Source organism: Gallinula chloropus (assembly GCF_964237585.1).
Source record: "Gallinula chloropus genome assembly, chromosome: 7".
Lineage (NCBI taxonomy): Eukaryota > Metazoa > Chordata > Aves > Gruiformes > Rallidae > Gallinula > Gallinula chloropus.
Genome location: NC_140092.1, coordinates 17062521 through 17081479, shown reverse-complemented (window position 1 = coordinate 17081479; position 18959 = coordinate 17062521). Strand labels below are relative to the sequence as shown.

At 36.0% G+C, this 18959-nt stretch overlaps 1 protein-coding gene across 1 annotated transcript in view; it reads left to right on the top strand.

Moving 5' to 3' along the window:
* The window catches only part of FRYL (FRY like transcription coactivator), a gene marked incomplete at its 5' end in the record, with an annotated part of 94051 nt that overhangs the window by 46806 nt on the left and 28286 nt on the right, over nt 1–18959 (top strand). The window contains 15 exons of the mRNA XM_084266690.1: nt 1631–1799; nt 2832–2916; nt 4590–4702; nt 6874–7024; nt 7375–7478; nt 8079–8264; nt 9780–9984; nt 10900–11021; nt 11431–11621; nt 12340–12434; nt 13164–13771; nt 14371–14468; nt 15329–15499; nt 16431–16571; nt 18621–18818. Of these exons, the coding sequence (XP_084122816.1) occupies nt 1631–1799; nt 2832–2916; nt 4590–4702; nt 6874–7024; nt 7375–7478; nt 8079–8264; nt 9780–9984; nt 10900–11021; nt 11431–11621; nt 12340–12434; nt 13164–13771; nt 14371–14468; nt 15329–15499; nt 16431–16571; nt 18621–18818 (2637 nt within the window). The remainder of the gene's footprint in view (nt 1–1630; nt 1800–2831; nt 2917–4589; nt 4703–6873; nt 7025–7374; nt 7479–8078; nt 8265–9779; nt 9985–10899; nt 11022–11430; nt 11622–12339; nt 12435–13163; nt 13772–14370; nt 14469–15328; nt 15500–16430; nt 16572–18620; nt 18819–18959) is intronic.

Here is an 18959-nt window from a genome sequence, read left to right as displayed (position 1 = left end):
ATGTCTCTCCTTATTGCTATCAGTATTTAAAAAATTAGCTGTATGTCCAGCAGCAGAGATGACTGAACAAAAAGTGTGAGGTATATTTCTAGTTTTAAAATCTCCAACTGCATAATAGTGTCACTCCATATTTTATGGCCACTAAATTCCATGAACAAATCAAATTTAGTTCTTATGTCTAAGTTACTTTGGACATCTGTGTCCAGATTTTCAGTATCAGGTGGGCCATAGACCTTATTTAGTGAGTTCATCATAAAAAGTGGAAAAGACGTAGTTACAATGTCTACATCTCTCTTAGAATGTTTTTCTTCCTTTGTCATAAAAAGAAAACTTAAGAGTCTGATTGCTAAATTTAGATAATTTGTATTAGGCGTATACACTGAACAACTCTTTTCCATCACAAAATGCAAATCTACTATTACTATGGGTCTCTGTTCATTAGAAAGAATCAAAATAGTTCCATAAGCGATATTTTCATTAGAAAACTCTTACAGCTTTTGCTTATAGTTAAAAAAACCTGCATGTGACACAAAGGAAGAAAGATGAATCTGTTTTAAGTATCAGGACCTGTAATATTAATAAGTTCTTACTAAGGATAGCAGTAATTCTTCAATGGTTGGTAATGATTTCCATTGCAAATTGGGAAGTCTAGCCTAATGTTACAGTCTGAATAGTTTCTGTACAGTTTCAAACAGGTGACAAAGTCATTCCATGAGTCAGACGCCCTGAATCACTTACTTACCATTCATTGAGTTCTCTCAAAAGGAAGGAAATAAATCAATGAGCAGTAATGGCTCAAGAGAACATTAGGAGAAAAAATATGAACATACTAATTTCTAATCCCTGACTAGCAACCATCTGCAGAGTTAGCAGTGACCAGGGTTATTTTGCTGAAGTAAGATGTAGTGGAGAATACTTAATTACTGTATGGTTAATAAAATACTGCTGTAGTTCAGTGTTTATTCTTATCAGAGTATAAAAGGCATCTATCATTTGGGGAATTAAATGGATTTTCCCATGCTATAATTTAGGATAGTGCTAGAAAGCAGACAGATAATACAGTAAAATAAAGTACCTGTCACACCAGATAGAGACAGTGTGATGATTTTCACATAACCCAGTATGAAAATAAAACAACAACCCACTGCAAGTCCCCACAAAATCACATTAATTTTTTGTGAAAGCTTATGTGAGAGCACTGCAGAATAGCATGAGGAAAAATATGATACTTGCTGGAAAAGAAATAATGTAGGATATGTCTGTGAAGTGTGAAAATGAAATTATATCAGAATACATTTGTTCCAATGTTGATCTCTGATGCTGCTAAAACCGTTGTAAAGAAATCTTGTGCTTCTTTAATAACTGTCATTAAACTCAGAAGACTTACTTTCTTACTCATGGAGTGTTTGTGGTGCTGCTGTTGACAACTGTGGAAGCAATTATGTTTGATTTTAGAAGGAGAGGAAGTTTCAGGAATCTTAGTAGAGCAGGTAGATACAGATTGTAACAAGTTGTGGTATTCAGGTGTCTTGTTTTCCTCCTCCCCCCCAGTCAAGTCACTGCAGTAAGAATTTTATTATGCACATATTACTTCATATACATATATCTTTTTTTTTTTTTTTTATGGCAGGTAAAGAAAGTTATTGTTTATTTGGGTAGAGATAAAACAATGCAATTACTAGAAGAGCTGGTGAGTGAACTTCAGCTTACAGATCCTGTCAGTTCAGGAGTCACCCATATGGATAATCCACCATATTATCGCATTACTTCCAGTTACAAAATCCCCTCTGTCACTTCAGGTGAGAATTTATTAATCTAAACTTTTATTATTGTTAATGATAAATATGCTATTATCAGTCAGTTACAATATTGGAGTTTATCTGTAAATATACAGTAGAAGCACAATGTTGTGTTTCTAAAAATAAGATACAAACTTTTTTTATGAGATCTGCAGGTTTTGGTGTACCCAGAGTTCTTATTAAAGAGCATCTGATAGGCTCACAAGGAAGAGGCTTGTATTAATATGTGTTAGACTCTGTGTTCAGATCTTGTACTGTTCACCCTCACTGTATCACTTTCATGTCATTGAATTCAAAGAGTTGGGAAAATTTATATATTTTTAGTTCAGTTATAAACAGATGCTGCATCCATAGGAACTTACTCAAGAGGATTAAGGTGAATTTAGAGCGGAATTTATTTAGAAATAATTAGTAGATCAAACATCAAAAAACCCATCACAGAAAATACAAAAAGTATCTGCCTCATGCTTCAATGCAAGAGCAGGCTGAGAAATCTGGGAAAAAGCTGTCTGGTTTTCGTGATGTAGCTGTCAAAGGGTGCCACAGAACACATGGATGGGAGAGTATCAAAGCAAGGACTTAAATTGGTAAAATTGGTACCAGCTTCACTGCAAGCTGCTAGGTTTCAAACCCTAATCTGTGTTTTGAATTAACTGCATACCAAAGCCCAGCTACATTTCAGACATTATTATGAGGCATGGAAATGCCTCATACAGGAAAGAGAAAGAAAGAAAGAAATAGGGCTCTAGATCCTGCTTCAAAAAACAAGCCTTTCTGCTTTACATTAAATGCTCAGAGATTCCTGGAATGGATTCTTTTGGAGTTTTTTTCCAGTTAGTAAAATTATGGTAGCAGCTCAGAGGCTTTTAGTCCAGACGACAATTTTTTTGGCTCTGTGTGTGTCTGTGCCTGTTGCTGTGGTATAAGCCTGGTTAGGCTCTTGGCACAGACAAGTAAATACAGGTCATCATGTTGTGCTAAGGACTGCTTTTCTTTCATTGACCAATCTTCTTCTCTGTCCATGATTCACAGGTACCACTTCGAGTAGCAATACAATGGTCGCTCCCACAGATGGCAACCCTGACAGTAAACATATAAAAGACAGTATTGAAGAGAAGTAAGTATCTCCCCAAAGAACAGTTATTAGTTGAATTATAGTCTTTAACTCTGAATTATATACCTCCTGGTAGGTACTATAAATAGTTGCATCTCAATGGTGCCAGGTATGTCTACACTGCAGGAAGTACCTGTGACTGTAAATCTTAGAAGTTTGAAGCAGCAGAACTGGAATACCATTTGTGATTAACAGTTCCAGCCTCAGTTGTAAGTTAAACTCAAAAAGCTGTAGAGGAATATGAATAAAGGAAGGGAGTGATGCTGGTCAGGCTTTGTATTGCTATAGCTTTATTGTTATTCATGTGTACATTATCTGCTGTTGCACTGGATTGTATATGTAAGAGACATTATACTGCAGGCAGATTGTAGATCCATCGAGGGCAAATGTTTTTAGTTCCATCTTGGAGACAATTCACAAATTGGTTTCCTATCACACTAGAAATCCAACTGTGTCCATGTGTTGCAAGCTAGTTTATCCTCTCAATTATATTTGGATGCCTAGTATTTGTGGTAAGATCCCTTCCAGCTAGCTTCAAAATAGATGCCTTCATCCCTAATTTTTGAGCTTCTCAAGAACTGTCTTTTGAGGAAATTTGCCAGGCAGTGGTACCAGTGTGATGGAGAGCAAACAGCTGATGTGGACTTGGGGTGTGGAGCTCAGCAGTAACTGGCTGTGGGCATGGTGTTATTCTGTGTTAAGTATGAGATAGCTAGACTTAAAGTGAACAGGGAGTAGGGATTCTGTTGTTAGTACGAGAAGAAGCATGCATAGAATAAAAGGCATATGTGCCAGTACTGTAAAGTAGCTACCGTGTGGTAAAGTCACAAACCAGTTTGTGAGGACTTGTTTGAAAGCCTTAGTAATTCTGTTTCCAATGTAATTTCCCAGATGGACACTTTTTTTTTTCTTTCCTAGGATAACTATGTCAGTATAGTTAGATTAATAAATACATTGACAGAGACAACCTTGATACCTAAATTGGGAGGAAGAGGAAATGCATCACAGAAGACTCGGGCATCTGAAGCGTCATTCAGAATTCAGCCTAACAAGGCAGAGTGTAGTATTTGGCTGCTATGGGGTCTGCAGTTGATTAACTTATAAAGTAATGAAGGCAATTTTGAAAGTCTTTGCAAGTTCTGGCATACACTGTAGTGTTGTCTAAAATGTCCCCAAGGTATATACTTTTTGATAAGATATACCATTTACATCTTGGAAATTGGCAGGAGGAGAAAATTTTAGAAACTTATGTAGAAACAGCTTGGAAGTTGTGCTTTTTTAGCATTCTCATTACTCTGACTTCTTTATAGTTTATCAGATTAGCCAGGTGGGATTGTGAAGTTGTGTGTATGTACACACACGTGTCTATGCAAGATCAGTTAGGGAACGAGAGTTACATATTTATGTATAATGGTAACAAATATTTTAATGTACTTAAATACTAATGAAACTCATCTAACAAATATAATTTATAGCAGCTTATCTCCTGGAATCCTTTATCTAGCAATGATACAGCTCTTAGCTGAGACACTTTGGCATTGCACTGATTGTCCTTGTAGGAAGAAATATTTTTGCATAACACCTATGTTTTGTTGAAGTGCAGTTTTACTGAGAGACCCTGATTAACTTTTGTCACAGGATGTCAGTTACTAGTGCTGCTTTATTTGTTCCCACAGTTACGCACATCTAGACATCTACAGCGGGTTGAACAGCAACTTAAACCGCCAGCACCACAGACTAGAATCTCGCTACAGCAGCAGCTCTGGAGGATCATATGAAGAGGAAAAAAGTAATATTTTTATTTAAAAATATTTCTCTGAATTGAAAACAAGAGTTTCACAAGTTAATACTCACTGGTCGTTGGAATGTGAGGAAACAAGCATTAACAGTGGGGTTTTGCACAAACCTATTGAGAAAATGTTGGGTTTTTGCATTCCTTGGCATTAGTGCTGCTATTGAATTCTAGATACATTTGATTACTTTAGGATGTGCAAGGAAGATGATAACACTTCCTTTCCTACCCTTGTTCTCTGGAATGAGTTGTGACCGTCTTCCCAAATGAAGCATTTTTACTCTATTTTCTTTGCCAGTACCAACACCAAAGACAAACAGGTAGGTATAAGAAAAAGGGAGAGATTATCAGAAGGAAGATGAGATAAATAAGGAAAAAACTAACTGAAAGGAAGTCTAAAAAACCCCAGAAAATTAGAAATAATTGTGCTTTTAAATGATAGCAGTCCTTGTCCAGTTTTAAATAAAGGGTACAAAACTTTCTGAAAATGCACAGCAAAGGAAAATGTAACAGGGAAAAAGGATCTTGCTTTCTACCTCTAATTCTTAAACTTGTTTTGAAAATGTTTTGATGTATTTTTTGTGATATATGGTCTGGTTTTTTGCTGAGATGCAGAAGTAAGGAAAGAGGCAGAAATCTCTCCTGAAGTCCATATACTTTTGAAGGCTTTTCTTTAACAGAGGCTTATTAACTGAGGTCAGCGGTCAGATATCGAATGATGTGTTACATTAGTGGGTTCTGCGTGCTTTGTCAGAGTACTCATGTGACTGAAACTCTTTGTGTCAGCTAAGAACCTGTTAGTGATTAAAACTTTGTACTTTAACCCTACATGGGCCTATGAGATAAATCTTGGTCTGATCTTAGATCATTGCAGTGCGCTTTTGCTTTCACTTCGTTTTTTATTGGCACTGGATAAGTTGTTTGGGTATAGTACAGCACATGGCACAGTACTGCCTTCTCCTTACATTTTGTGCTACTGAATAACAGGATGTAAATTTCTGTGTTTTGGGCATTGCACATCAGTATGGAACCTGATGTGTCCCATGCTGTACTGAAGCAGCAGAGTCCATTAGTGTCTCTGTGCACCCCTTAATGCCTGATTCTGTGACCTAAAGGTTAGTGTGAATATGTGGTTCGTAGTGCCTCTTTTGAGAAAGCAGAACATCATCTCCTCTACAGAGCTGGTTGCAAAGGCTGGGCATGCTGATGCAGATCTACTAAAACTTGGGTCAGGATCAGTAACAGGTTGGTGTAGCTTCTGGTTAGCTGGTGTGTTTATGGCTGCCTGGATGGGTGATGTCCAGTATCACAGTTGTGGTAATTATAATTTTTGTTTGTTGTTTGTAATAGCAACACTGAGTGAGTATCCTGAAACACACTAATTCACATGTTCCATCAGTAAGGAGTTTGACACTTCCAGTCAGGAAGGTGATAGTGAGCTGATACATGTGTGAATTTCTGAAATTTCTGTAGCTCTGCTTCCAAAAGGACAACTGATACAATTACAGAAAAACTGTACTGTTGAGGCAGCCTCTGTGTTTGTTTCTAACCTTAACTAGTTGTTCTGGAGTCCAAGACACTCAATTTAAAAAGAGAAAAATATTTTGGATGTATGTAACATGTTACACTCTCATACCAAATAGCTGATGTGTTTCTTCCACTTTTGAATCTCGCTTAACCAAAACCTAGATGTCTCTCTGTGTTTTCTCAACAAATTTACTGATTTTCTGAACAGTGATTTTTCTCAGGCAGTGGGGTTGGGTTATGCTGCTGTAAAAGTTGCAAGTTCTGAGTTACCCCATATATCAGGCTGGCATTATCTGGGACATATAACTGGTGGATTTTTCCAAGTGACACCTATAAAGAGGTGCTTTTGAGAGATACTTCCTTAGCCTGTAATGAAATGCAACTCTGAAATGAGTTCAGTACGATCTTGGGACCAGCCTTAACTCCCTATTGGACATAAATTTTGAAATTCAAGGAAATGATATTGGATTGCTTTTCCCCTTATGTGCATCCGGGTTCCCTGTGTGCATCCATCGCTTTTATGAACCTGTTCAACAAAGTCTTTTGTTAGTTGTGTGGCTTCTGTAGGATCATTTAAAAATATTACTTTGGAAGGTAATACAGAAACTTTTTTTTCCTGCTGTAATTATCTATTGTGTTAGGTGATTCAATGCCCCTGTATTCAAACTGGCGGTTGAAGGTGATGGAGCACAATCAAGGAGAGCCTCTGCCTTTTCCACCTACTGGAGGTTGCTGGTCACCATTGGTGGATTATTTGCCTGAGACTTCTCCTCCGGGCATGTCTCTTCACAGGTATCTGTTTTAATGATGCTGATGGCAATTCACTATGTTTTCTGTTGTACAAATACAAAAATTCAAAATTCTCAATTAAAAGGCAGTAGATGTAAATATGTAAACATAGATTTGTTTTCTGTGGTTTTACTCACAAGTCTAGCAGTTGAAGATTTTTCAGCCTTTTGATTTGGAGGACTAAGTTTTTTCTATCTTCATTTTGAGCATTTATATTTTCCCTAATAATACAAGTTTGTGGATGTTTATAGACTTAAGAAAGAATTCTGAAGCTCTCTGCATGTGAAGCTCTCTGCAGCTCTTCATAAAGTTCCTGTTACATTCTTCTAACAAATTGCTTTTTTTGTTTTCAGATGCAACATAGCAGTGATTCTTTTGACCGACTTGATAGTTGACCACAGTGTCAAGGTGGAATGGGGAGGATACTTGCATCTTTTGCTCCATGCAATTTTTATAGGTATCTAAATTATTACAGAGTTATGCATGGTAACTTAGGAACTGTGTCTATTTATGTAGCTGTTGTTTTCCATATAGAAATGAATGTTTGCATTGAATTTTTAAATGTTTACAGTATTTTAAAACATTCTTTCATCTTGACTGATATGAATATAATAGAGGGGTTGGAGTGATTTGAAGGCACTTTTTCTTGAAGTCACTTCTTTCTCCTTGTAGAAGAGAAAAAAAAATAAAATAGTAAGCAAAATAATAGAAGTAAAAGGTATTTATGTTTCTCTGTATAGTGATTTTTATACAGAGCACAGATTAAATTGTTACTGCTTTGTGAGAAACGAGGATATATTAATGTTTGCTAACTCTATGCTTCCTTGTATTGAAACACTGAAAGAACATCACTTTAGTGGATTATGTATCTATTATTTGGTAAAGTATAACACACCAGTTTGAGTACTGCAATTTTTTAAAAATCTGAGTGTACAGTCATGGTTTAACCCCAACACTACACCAGCTACTAGAAAGAAAAATGAACTCTCTGTCAGCTGAAACCGGGACATGTGCCCTTTGAATTTAAAAAAGCTTTTCCATTTTCTCTCTGTATTAGGTTTTGACCACGGTCACCCTGAAGTCTATGAGCATTGTAAACGGCTGCTTTTGCATCTGCTGATAGTGATGGGGTCCGGCAGTAATGTCCAGTCTGTTGCTTCTGTTCTACTCAGAAATAGAGAGTTCAATGAGTCCAGGGTGCTCACTGTCAAGCAAACTACCCATTTAGATTATACTTTCACAGGTATGCTTTAGTACGTGTTGCTTGTTAAAATGACATGAAATGTTGTTATTAAAAATTCTGTTACATGTTATATTTCCCTGAGCCCCTGGCATTAAAGTGCATTTTGGTTCAGCTCTGTCTAGCTCATTAAAATTAATTTCTTCAGATTTTAATTAAGTCAAAATGAAGGTAATTCACATTAGCCCTTTGTGCCCGGTCATGAGAGTTGGGTGCACAGTTGAATGATTGATTAATATTGGAAACAGGAGAGGAAGCTCTAAGTTTTGGACATGTGATACAGAAGTTTTTATGATGCACTTGAAAATAAAACCCAAGAAGATACATCTCCCACGTGATTATAGCATCTCTGCATTTCTGACTTCTGTCAGTTGTAATTGCACTGTTCAGTAGGCTATCAGAGTACACTTTGGGGATCTTACCTTTTAATGTTCATTTTAATACTATATATTGTAATTATACAGGAAATTATTATGTTTCATATTATTTCAGTAGGTGGCAGCATACTGCTACACAATCTGTTCTGTTTACACCAGAAGTGGCTTTGTCTCTAACTAAAAATACTCACCAGCTTTGTGAATGTGATATTCATAGCAGTGAGGAAATACAAATAGAGTGTAGTGGAGGAATTATTTTATGTAAATCTAATAGCAGAACTTTACTAGTGCATCTATATGGTGACATACCAACCATTACAAGTCTTTGCAGTTTGGAATTAAATTGTCTAAATGTAAGGCAGTATTTTGCTGCTATTAAACCAGAAATGTCTGGTAGAAACTAGAATAAGATCAGCATCAAACATTTCCAGCTGGGAATTAAAGTGATTACAGGTGCACACGCCTAGCGCAAGGTTAGACAAGCTAAATTTTATTTGAACCAGATCAAACCCTCTGTAAAGAGAAAATTTATGGTGGATGTCAGCGTGTCTCAAGCTTATGTACAGTGGTTAGAGTCAAAAGATTCATAGCTCTCTTTTCCTTGCAATTTTGCACTTCCCAGCACCTCATAGATAGTTACAGGTGTAGAGTGAGACATATTGCCACATGATGCTTTACACAGAGAGAAAATCTTGCAGCAGTAAGATTAAACTATCTTCAGAGAAACTCGTGCAGGCATGAGGATATCTGCTTAGATTGATTCATTGGTTAATACACAGTGTTCACTGACTAAAAGTGCTGTCAGTGTTAACAAAAAATAATTATCTGCACATGATTAGGAAGGTGTTTATATCATTTCTCTCAGTTTATTAAAATGAGCTGTTGTACTACCAATACAAAATCAAACATAGCGCAGGGGTTTTAAAGAAGGACCTAGCACTTCCTCATTAAGTGCCCCATCATGCAAAGACTTTACTTATATATCAGACTTTCTGATTTCACTGAGATTATTGTATCCATTAAATTATTCTCATTATGTTTGCTATAATGTTGATCAAAAGGGGGCTATTTTTTTCTTTTTATATATGTCTAATGTTAACTGTCAACTTAAGAGCACATAATCATCTTGGGTTTATTTCAGCAGGTGTCCATGATTTTATACCTGATTACCAGCCCTCCCCAATGACAGACTCAGGGCTTAGTTCAAGTTCTACCTCTTCTAGCATCAGTTTAGGAAATACAAGTGCTGCCATTTCTCATCTGCACACCACAATCCTCAATGAGGTTGACATTTCAGTAGAGCAGGATGAAAAAGTGAAAACTCTCATAGAGTTCATTACCTCAAGGTAAGATTTCAGTTTTCATTTTTGTCAAGGCATATTTTTGTGGAAATATGGCCAACCTCTTATTGTTTAGCATGATGTTGTTCAATTTTGTCTTCTATCACCAATAAGAGATTAAGAGTTTAATCCTGAAGTGTTTTTATGTGATCAGCCTACAAACCACTTTCCAGGGGGAATTTTGCCCTCCCTTTCATGCCCTAAGTGTTTAAAGTCTTTTGACATGTTCTGCAGAGGTCTGTTATCTTTACTTGCCACACAGTTTATAATAGAGTTCCTCCATCTGAAGGATTACCATACTAAAGGATTAGGGCTGGAACACATGAAGATAATTAGGGAGCTGCAAGAGCTGTGTGGAGGTTATGGACTGCCTTAGTGTAGAAAGCTGGCTATTCAGGAAACAGGAATTAGCAGCAAAGAGCATCTGTAAAACAAGCAGTGCTTGTGCAGTTGGTATGATAGTTTGTATAACGCTTTCAGGACTGGATAAATCTGAAATCACACTCATTCCTCAAAGCTTTTGATAAATTATGCCAACAGAAAAAAATCCGCTTTCAGTCAGCCTAAATTTTGAAAAGTGGGGTGTACAAATGGGAAGAAAGGAGGTTAAGCGTATAATGGTGTTAGTTGTACTGTTTTTTTAGATGACTAAATATTATCTAACAGAGAACATATCTTCCACTCTTGTGTATGTTGCATCTGATATTTTGCTTTTCACCTTGTCTTAAATGCCTGAATGTGTTTTGTACAATATTAGCCAGCTGACAGACTTCTTTCCAGTTTGTGCCTGCGCTTCCAAATGGTTTCTTTAATGTGGCAGGTGGTAGTTGCTTTTGCAATTATCGTTAAGGGTAAAATAATGTTTGGATAATATTAATGACAAAGGCTATGTTTTATATTCTGTTTACTCTATATTTTTAGGAAAAGAGGGCCACTTTGGAATCACGAAGATGTTTCGGCCAAGAATCCTAATATAAAGAGTGCTGAACAGTTAACTGTGTTTTTAAAGCATGTGGTATCTATATTTAAACAGTCTAGCTCAGGTATGTTAGAAAACAATGCATGTTACAGTGTTAAAGTCTTCAAACTAAATGAATTTTTGTGAGTGCCTCTAAGTTTGCAGATAATCTGTAAAATCACACTAGGTGATTGCTTACTGCTTCTATAGAACGGATTTCTCTTGTGCATTGCACTGTTCTAGTTCAGGTATGTTTCTATTGCAACAGATTTAAATATAATCTTTCAAGAATGAGATAAAATATTAATTGATTTAGGATTTGAGTAGTAAGTGTCCACAAAGATTTTTGAGAGGAATACCGCTTGAGAAGAATGGAGAAGGTGGTAGTGTTGTAAAGTTAGGAATCACTTAAGTCATTTACTCTTTAAGAAATACAAGTGTTTATGTTTTTATGTAAAGCATTGTGTTGCTTAAGCATGTATTTGCTTTTATAGGAGGGTTTCAGTTGGAACACCGTCTCAGTGAAGTTGCTTTGCAAACGGCGCTTTCATGCTCCTCTCGACATTATGCTGGGAGGTCCTTTCAGATTTTCAGGGCTCTGAAGCAGCCTCTTACTGCATCTACACTTTCTGACGTTCTCTCCAGACTAGTAGAAACTGTTGGTGATGCAGGAGAAGAAGCTCAGGTATTCACATTTTCCCTCCACTTTATTGGAAAACTAACTTTGCCTAAATGTTATACTTAGCCTTATTTTAGTCAGGTGAAATTTAAAAGCATTTTTGATTCAGTTGCTTTTTATTTTAAAATAAAGATATTCTAAATATCAGAACAGTTTTAATCTGAATTTTCTATTAAAATTCAGTTAAAATTTGAATTTTAATTAGGTTAACTTTCACCTAATTGATTAAAAGTTGACCTGTGCACAGTCTCTTCTACAGCAGTAGGAACTTTTGGAGAGTTTGATACTTTTATTCCCTGCAAACATCTTCTATTTCATGGCTACTGAATCCTGAGATCAGCCATATAACAATAATTTAGGTTTTCTTGCATTAAGAACTTCACCTTAAGTGTTAACAACCATCCAACTTAGCACCATTGTGTATCTGGAGAAGTGGATCTAATCTTTTAATATTGTAAACCGAGAGTCTAAATGACTCTGTCCTTAAGTCCGTCCTTAAACGTAATGCAAACCAGAATGAATTTTGTGAGTATTTGATGTTTTTACCCATCTTGAATCTATACTGCTAATTTGAGCCATGTCATCAGTCTTGTGTTCTGATCAAAGTGTAAAAGAAGAATTTACAGATACTGATTTTGTATTTTTTATATCACCACTCAGTTTATTTTCTGTGATCTTCCTTGTGCATATTGTGTATGTTATAATGACATGTGGCTTTCCCCAGGGTTTTGTCATAGAACTGCTTCTGACCTTAGAGTCCGCTATTGATACATTGGCTGAGACCATGAAGCATTATGATCTGCTTTCTGTCCTTTCTCAGTAAGTTCTTTTATTAGTCAAGCTGCATTACACGTTTTTATACATTTAAATGATTAAAAGTACAAATGTAATGACATCATTTCATGCAGTCTTTGCAGAATAGTTGTATTATGCTAGTAGCAAAATCGATTGCAATTTTTTATCTTTCTGCCTCAAGCAAAACTCTTAAGAATGTAGATTTTCTGAAATTTTTATAAGTTCTTCTGATAATTATAAAAAATAAATGTATGGGGTACATTTGAACCTATTTTTAATAAGGTCCTGCTGACCTTGATTAATAGTGAAATTTTTTGAGGGTTGGATTTTTTCCTCATAGGAAAATAATTTTTTCTTAGTTCATTTCTCTACTCTTATAACATCTGTAAGTAAGTTGTAACACTAGATCTTCATTTCCAGATAGTCTTTTATATACTATGGGCTAATTTTCTTGATTTTACTGAATATTTATATAGTTATTTTGCTGTTCTGGGATTATAACAAATAGATTTGGAGCAGAGATAACTGGATGCTACAGTCTTGTCCGTATGCTAGACATAGGATATTTTAATAATTACATATAAATTCTGTATTTTCATATATTAAAATAGTCTTCTGGTAATAATGCAGATTTTCTGTCTGTATATATATGTGTATGTAGTCAAATCTTTTTCCTCTCTTCCCTCTTTTGAAACCATATGTTATTAAAGTATTTTGCATGGGATAATAATATAATACTGATTTTTGTTTTAGAACCTCATACCATGATTCTGTAATGGGAAACAAGTATGCAGCTAACAGGAAAAGCACTGGACAGATAAATCTAAGCATAAGTCCCATTACTAGTGGAAGTTGTATGGGATACTACAGCAATACAAGGAGTAATTCTTTGAGACTGAATTTAATCAGTGAGCGGAGAGGCGACCGTCGGCGAAGCAACACACTGGATATAATGGATGGAAGGATAAATCATGGTGGAAGTTTGGCAAGGACTAGAAGCCTTTCCTCCCTGAGAGAGGGGGGGATGTATGATGTGCAGCCTACTACTGACCCTGTCAACTTGATGGCCACCATATTTTGGATTGCAGCTTCATTGTTAGAGTCAGATTATGAATATGAATACCTTTTGGCTCTGAAACTACTCAACAAGCTTCTTATTCACTTGCCTCTGGATAAATCAGAGAGTCGGGAAAAGATTGAAAAGGTGCAGGATAAACTGAAATGGAATAACTTTCCAGGCCTTCAGCAGCTTTTCCTAAAAGGCTTTACTTCAGCATCTACACAAGAAATGACAGTTCATCTCCTTAGTAAACTCATCACAATTTCCAGGCATGCTTTGGTGGATCCTTCTCAGTTAGCAGGTATTTTTAGTAAATGTATATGTAACGGAAATACATTTTTTCATCAAATTAAATGTAATCAAAATCAGCAATGGATAGGCATTTGCCTTTACATAAATCCCTTCAGATAAATGCTTTTAGCAGTTGTCAGTATTGCAGTGCTGGACTGTGGGTGCACATTAAAGACTGTGATACTGCATGCAAACTTTGTGTATTGACAGCTCATTTTATACATGTTTACAAGTGACTTTTAAGAGCACGCGTATTGTTTTTCACAGTCCTGTGCTAACTAGCTCAATTAGTACTATTTCAAACAGTCATACATTTTTAGAAACAATGTAATTACAGCCTAAAGCTATCCAGTTTCATGGTAGCTTTGCTAAATTGGTCTGATGATTTTATTTTCCTCTTACACATACTTGTACTTTGTATACAGACACATTTATATACATTCTACATACACTCTTGGGTACATGTATGTGTGTATGTAATTTATACGTCTGTGTGAATGTGTCTGTATCATGCTCTAAGCGTTCTTGAATACCAGATAACTCCACATTAAATGAAATCATAGTAAAAATCTTTAGGGCTCATATAACTGTGTTTGTGTATGTGTTTAGGATTCCCCCTAAACATCTTGTGCCTACTTCCTCATCTGATCCAACATTTTGATAACCCAACTCAGTTTTGTAAAGAAACAGCTGACAGGATAGCAAAGGTATGTAAAATGATGCTTGGAAAAGTATCCAGGTGTTTATACCAGCATTGTTTCTGTGTTTTTTCTGCTCCCTTATTTAAGTCTTTTAGGTGATTCTAATAGTAATGTAGAAATAATTATAAAAGGTTGTATTTTAAAGATGTGATCCAGTCCTCATTTATATAGTTGGATCTCATTATCAAAATACTGAGTTTTCTTTACATTTAAAATTTTGGTGTACAGAACAAATTTCCTTATTAATTATATCAATAACTTTTTCTTACTTATCTGATCTTTCAGTTTGTAATTTTAAATGTAAGCTTAATCAGTTTTTAAGCACACTTCCTTATTTACTTGTGAGAAGGAAGTGATCCTTACCTTTCGGACTAGTGGGTAGACAAGAAAAGGTAGTATGTTCTTTCTATTACTTGTACACAGTGATTAACCTTGGAATATTTCTGAACTGTAGTGACTGTTAAAGCAGTACATGGTACACACCAACAGTCACCAGGCAGCTGTCATAGGAGGTGCTGTCATGGCCCTCTGCCTTCCCAAACTGCGATGTGCATATCACTTAATTGTGTGCAGGCCATCTCAGAGGAAGGAGTACATGCCTGATGATAAATCCAAAAATTAGTCCTGTCCCTTAAATATTTGCACTAGTAGCTAGGGACAGTAGTTGAGGAAAACTTGGTACAAATAGTAGAACTTGGAACATGAATGCCACAGCACCAAAATTTAACAGAAACTGTAGGTATTCATGGGATTAGTTTGATTTCAGTCATTAGAAAATTGAGTGGGGAAAGTGTGGAATGACATGTGAATGCTTAGGTTAAAAATAATTCCTAATATATTATTTTAAAATGCTTTTTGCTTTTCAGGTTTGTGCGGAGGAGAAATCGCCAACTCTCGCCAATCTGGCTCACATGATGAGTTTATACAGCACACGCAGTTACTCCAGAGACTGTTCGAACTGGATTAACGTGGTGTGCAGATACCTGCATGACTCTTTCTCCGACGCCACGTTTAACCTCGTAACTTACCTTGCAGAGGTAAATTCTCTAATGAAAGTGTACCCTGTGTTGGCAGTCTGTGATCAACATTACACTTACTTATTGCCAATTCCTTATTTTTCACCGTTCTGAATATCAGAGGAAAAAAAGCACATCCTCTGTAATGGGAGAATAGTATTAATATGTGCTTGGATATAGAAAAGGGAGTCCTTTGGAGTGCCCTTTTGGAGTGCAGCAGTTTAAATATACCTTGAAATGATAAATCCTTCTATTGAAAGATCTTTTTTTTTTTATGACAGTGTTTTGTAGCAGTTACTTATATTCTGTACTACATGAATAAAATGTGTGTGGCTGTCCTGGCTTTAGCAAAATATACTTATCACACTTTTTTTTAGCTGAGTACACATCTAAGGATGTCCTTATCAAAATGTAAAAAAAAATAATTTCAATGTTCAGTTGTATGTATTGCATAGTATATCATCAAAGGTCAAATTAAAAATTCAGAGTACTTTGTGTGACAATCTTGTACCATTTGCTCTTGAAGTGTGTCACTTACAAACTGGTGAAGACACTTTTTTAAAATATTTGTCCATTCTCATGAATGAGTTGATGTGTACTTACTTTGGTTTTGAGATTCTGCTTCCCAGCCTGTTGTAAGGCATAGATATAGTTATTTTTTTGTACTGCTTTAATTGAATTTGCATGAACACTTCTCTTTGGTGAGAAGTGTTTTATTACTAGGTGCTTTAGATTGGTGCTAACAAACATGTTAAAATTAAGGGGAAGGAATTAGGACAGATTAATTGTGCTATTGCACAAAACAGTTTGAAAAAACATGAAGTGGTACACTCATTTCTTGATGGGGAAAACAAGTAGGTATGGAAGTTAGCTGGATTTCAGTGTTTGTTTTGCTACCATTAAAGACCCTAAACAAATTCTGTATTTTAAAAAACTTTTTTCTTTCTTTTAGCTGTTAGAGAAAGGGTTATCCAGTATGCAGCAGTCCTTACTGCAGATCATTTACAGTCTTCTGAGTCATATTGACCTATCTACAGCACCAGTGAAACAGTTTAATTTGGAAATCATAAAAGTTATTGGTAAATATGTCCAGGTAGGTACTCTGAAAAACTATAAAAGCCTTTCTGCTTATTATCAAAGTCATAGTGAAATTACACCTGAATTGGGGTGGGGGGTGGGGATTAATTTATTTCATATATAAAACCAGTTTTTTTAAGTCAGATTCTGTAGTAGTTTATTTTTTGTCTTGTGCACTTAATTTACCATAGGTTTATGTATTTGTCCAATTTGATTTACATCTTGAGGAACAAGTTGCCTGGGTGAATTAGCATCTATTTACAAATACAGGCAACTCAACATACATAGTTAGAGGTGGTGATCCTTCAACTATTAAAATATAAGGAGATGTTTACTGCTAAATACTGTACAAGTGTTTTATTTAAGTGTATGTTTTCAAAACCAAGTTTTACAGTTAAATGCATATTTAAATCTTTCATTAATGTATCTGTGAGGAACATGAAGCTGCACCTTAACAAATTTGGGTGCATTTTTTTCTTAAAGAAAGTCCCCAAAAGATGAACAGCAGTGTTTTGCCCTAGGTGATCTGATATTTTGTACTTGGAACACCACTTACTGAAAATCTCTTTCACCAAGGAAGGTCTAGCATCTTGCTGAAAGATTCATAAAAATGCCCAGAGCATAAAACCATCTCAGTGCACAACCTTCCCCTTTTCTCCTCTCTGGCCTCCCCCCTTTTCTTTTTTTCTTGAATTCCATTATTGCCAAATGTATTTCAGTCAAATGCTTTAATCATAATTAACCAGGAAAAGTAGCATTCCCTGGATGTTTTGTTATTGATGGATATGTACTTTAGATATTGTGCTCCTGTCAGAGTGCATTAGGCAAAATGAAATGATTAGCATAACTCTGGTTTTCATGGCCTGACAGCTGCTTGCTTCGCCTCTAACCTTTATCTGAGCTCTCTGTGCAAGCCCACGCTGCCGTGGAATGTGATCTTAATTAGAAGATGGTAGCTATCAGAATAAAGGTACTAGAGACAAAATGTCTCAGAGAAGCCCATGTATTTTTGATACGATAAAACATGTTACTATAAATGACAAAAGATCAGAAATTAACATGTCTTACTTAGATGTGATGCTACTAAGCTGGTTTGGGGGGATTTTCTTAGTCCTTTGTAATCACAGTGCATATATTTAAGCTGATAGGGGTTGGTTCAAGCTTGAGACTACTTTTTAATGTTTACAATGCTCAGAAACTCAGGAGACTGTTGAAGACTCATTACCTACAAACAAGAATACGCTCCTTACAGCCTTGAAAGTGTGGTTTATTTTTAATGAAAAAAAAAAAAGACCTAATTAAAAAACCAGATATGCTGCTAATTTCAAAAACTGGAAGATGTAAGTTTCAGATAGAATCTGAACATTTTCAGGAGTGTAAATCTTACACCACAAGCGGGACCATGGGAGGATTCACTCCACAAACTCTGTAGATGAAAGTGCTGAATCATTTATATTTCCTAAATCATGCTTTTAAGGAGTGCATACTTAACCCAGGCTCTGCCTGCAATCTTCTCAAACTTTTGCCCTGGCTTTTTTAAGCACATCCTTGGTTTGATACTATATGAAAGTCTTGTGAGTGCTTTTGCTGCTCCTTTTTTTTTTCTTTCTTTTTTAAAGATCCTTGAATTCCATTAGGAAATATAAAGCACAGAATATTTTTGTCTGTTTCAAATTAAGTTACATCTGACCATATAATTAAAGATGCCAGGAGGTGGAAGCTGTTTTGCTTTTAAATGCTATCCATTTTTATCTTACGGAGCATGAAGGACAGATACAGTGGTGAGAGTCTGGTGCTGCTGGCGTTGTGACCTGGAGCTAGTGAACCTGCCTTGGCTGAACCTGGCCACCCACCATGGGATGACCTGGTACCTTGCTGCTGCCTTCCTGGCACTTCAAGGTCCGAAGCTATCCACCTGTGCTAACTCTTTGCAGCCACGTGTAGAACACTAGAGCTTTGGGTTTGGGAATCTTGCAATGAATCAGATTGAAGTCCTACTGTACGTTAACAGAGGCTGTCTTGTTTGAAGTGATTGTTTTGTGGTCTGTGTATGTTCTCTTTATAGAGTCCTTATTGGAAGGAAGCCCTTAATATTTTGAAGCTGGTGGTGTCTCGATCAGCAAGCCTTGTTGTACCTAATGATATTCCAAAGTCTTATGGAGGTGACGTAGGTTCTCCTGAAATCTCTTTTGCAAAAATTTTTAATAATGTCTCCAAGGAACTGCCTGGGAAGACCTTAGATTTTCATTTTGATATATCGGAGGTAATTATTATATTTAAATTACAAATGCATAATAATGGCTCTCTTGCAAACTCAGATTTGTGTTCTGTTGGCCTTCTACATTCATATGTTTTTAAATAAATACAATTTTTAAGAATGGCAGATCTTAAAATTTTACATGCA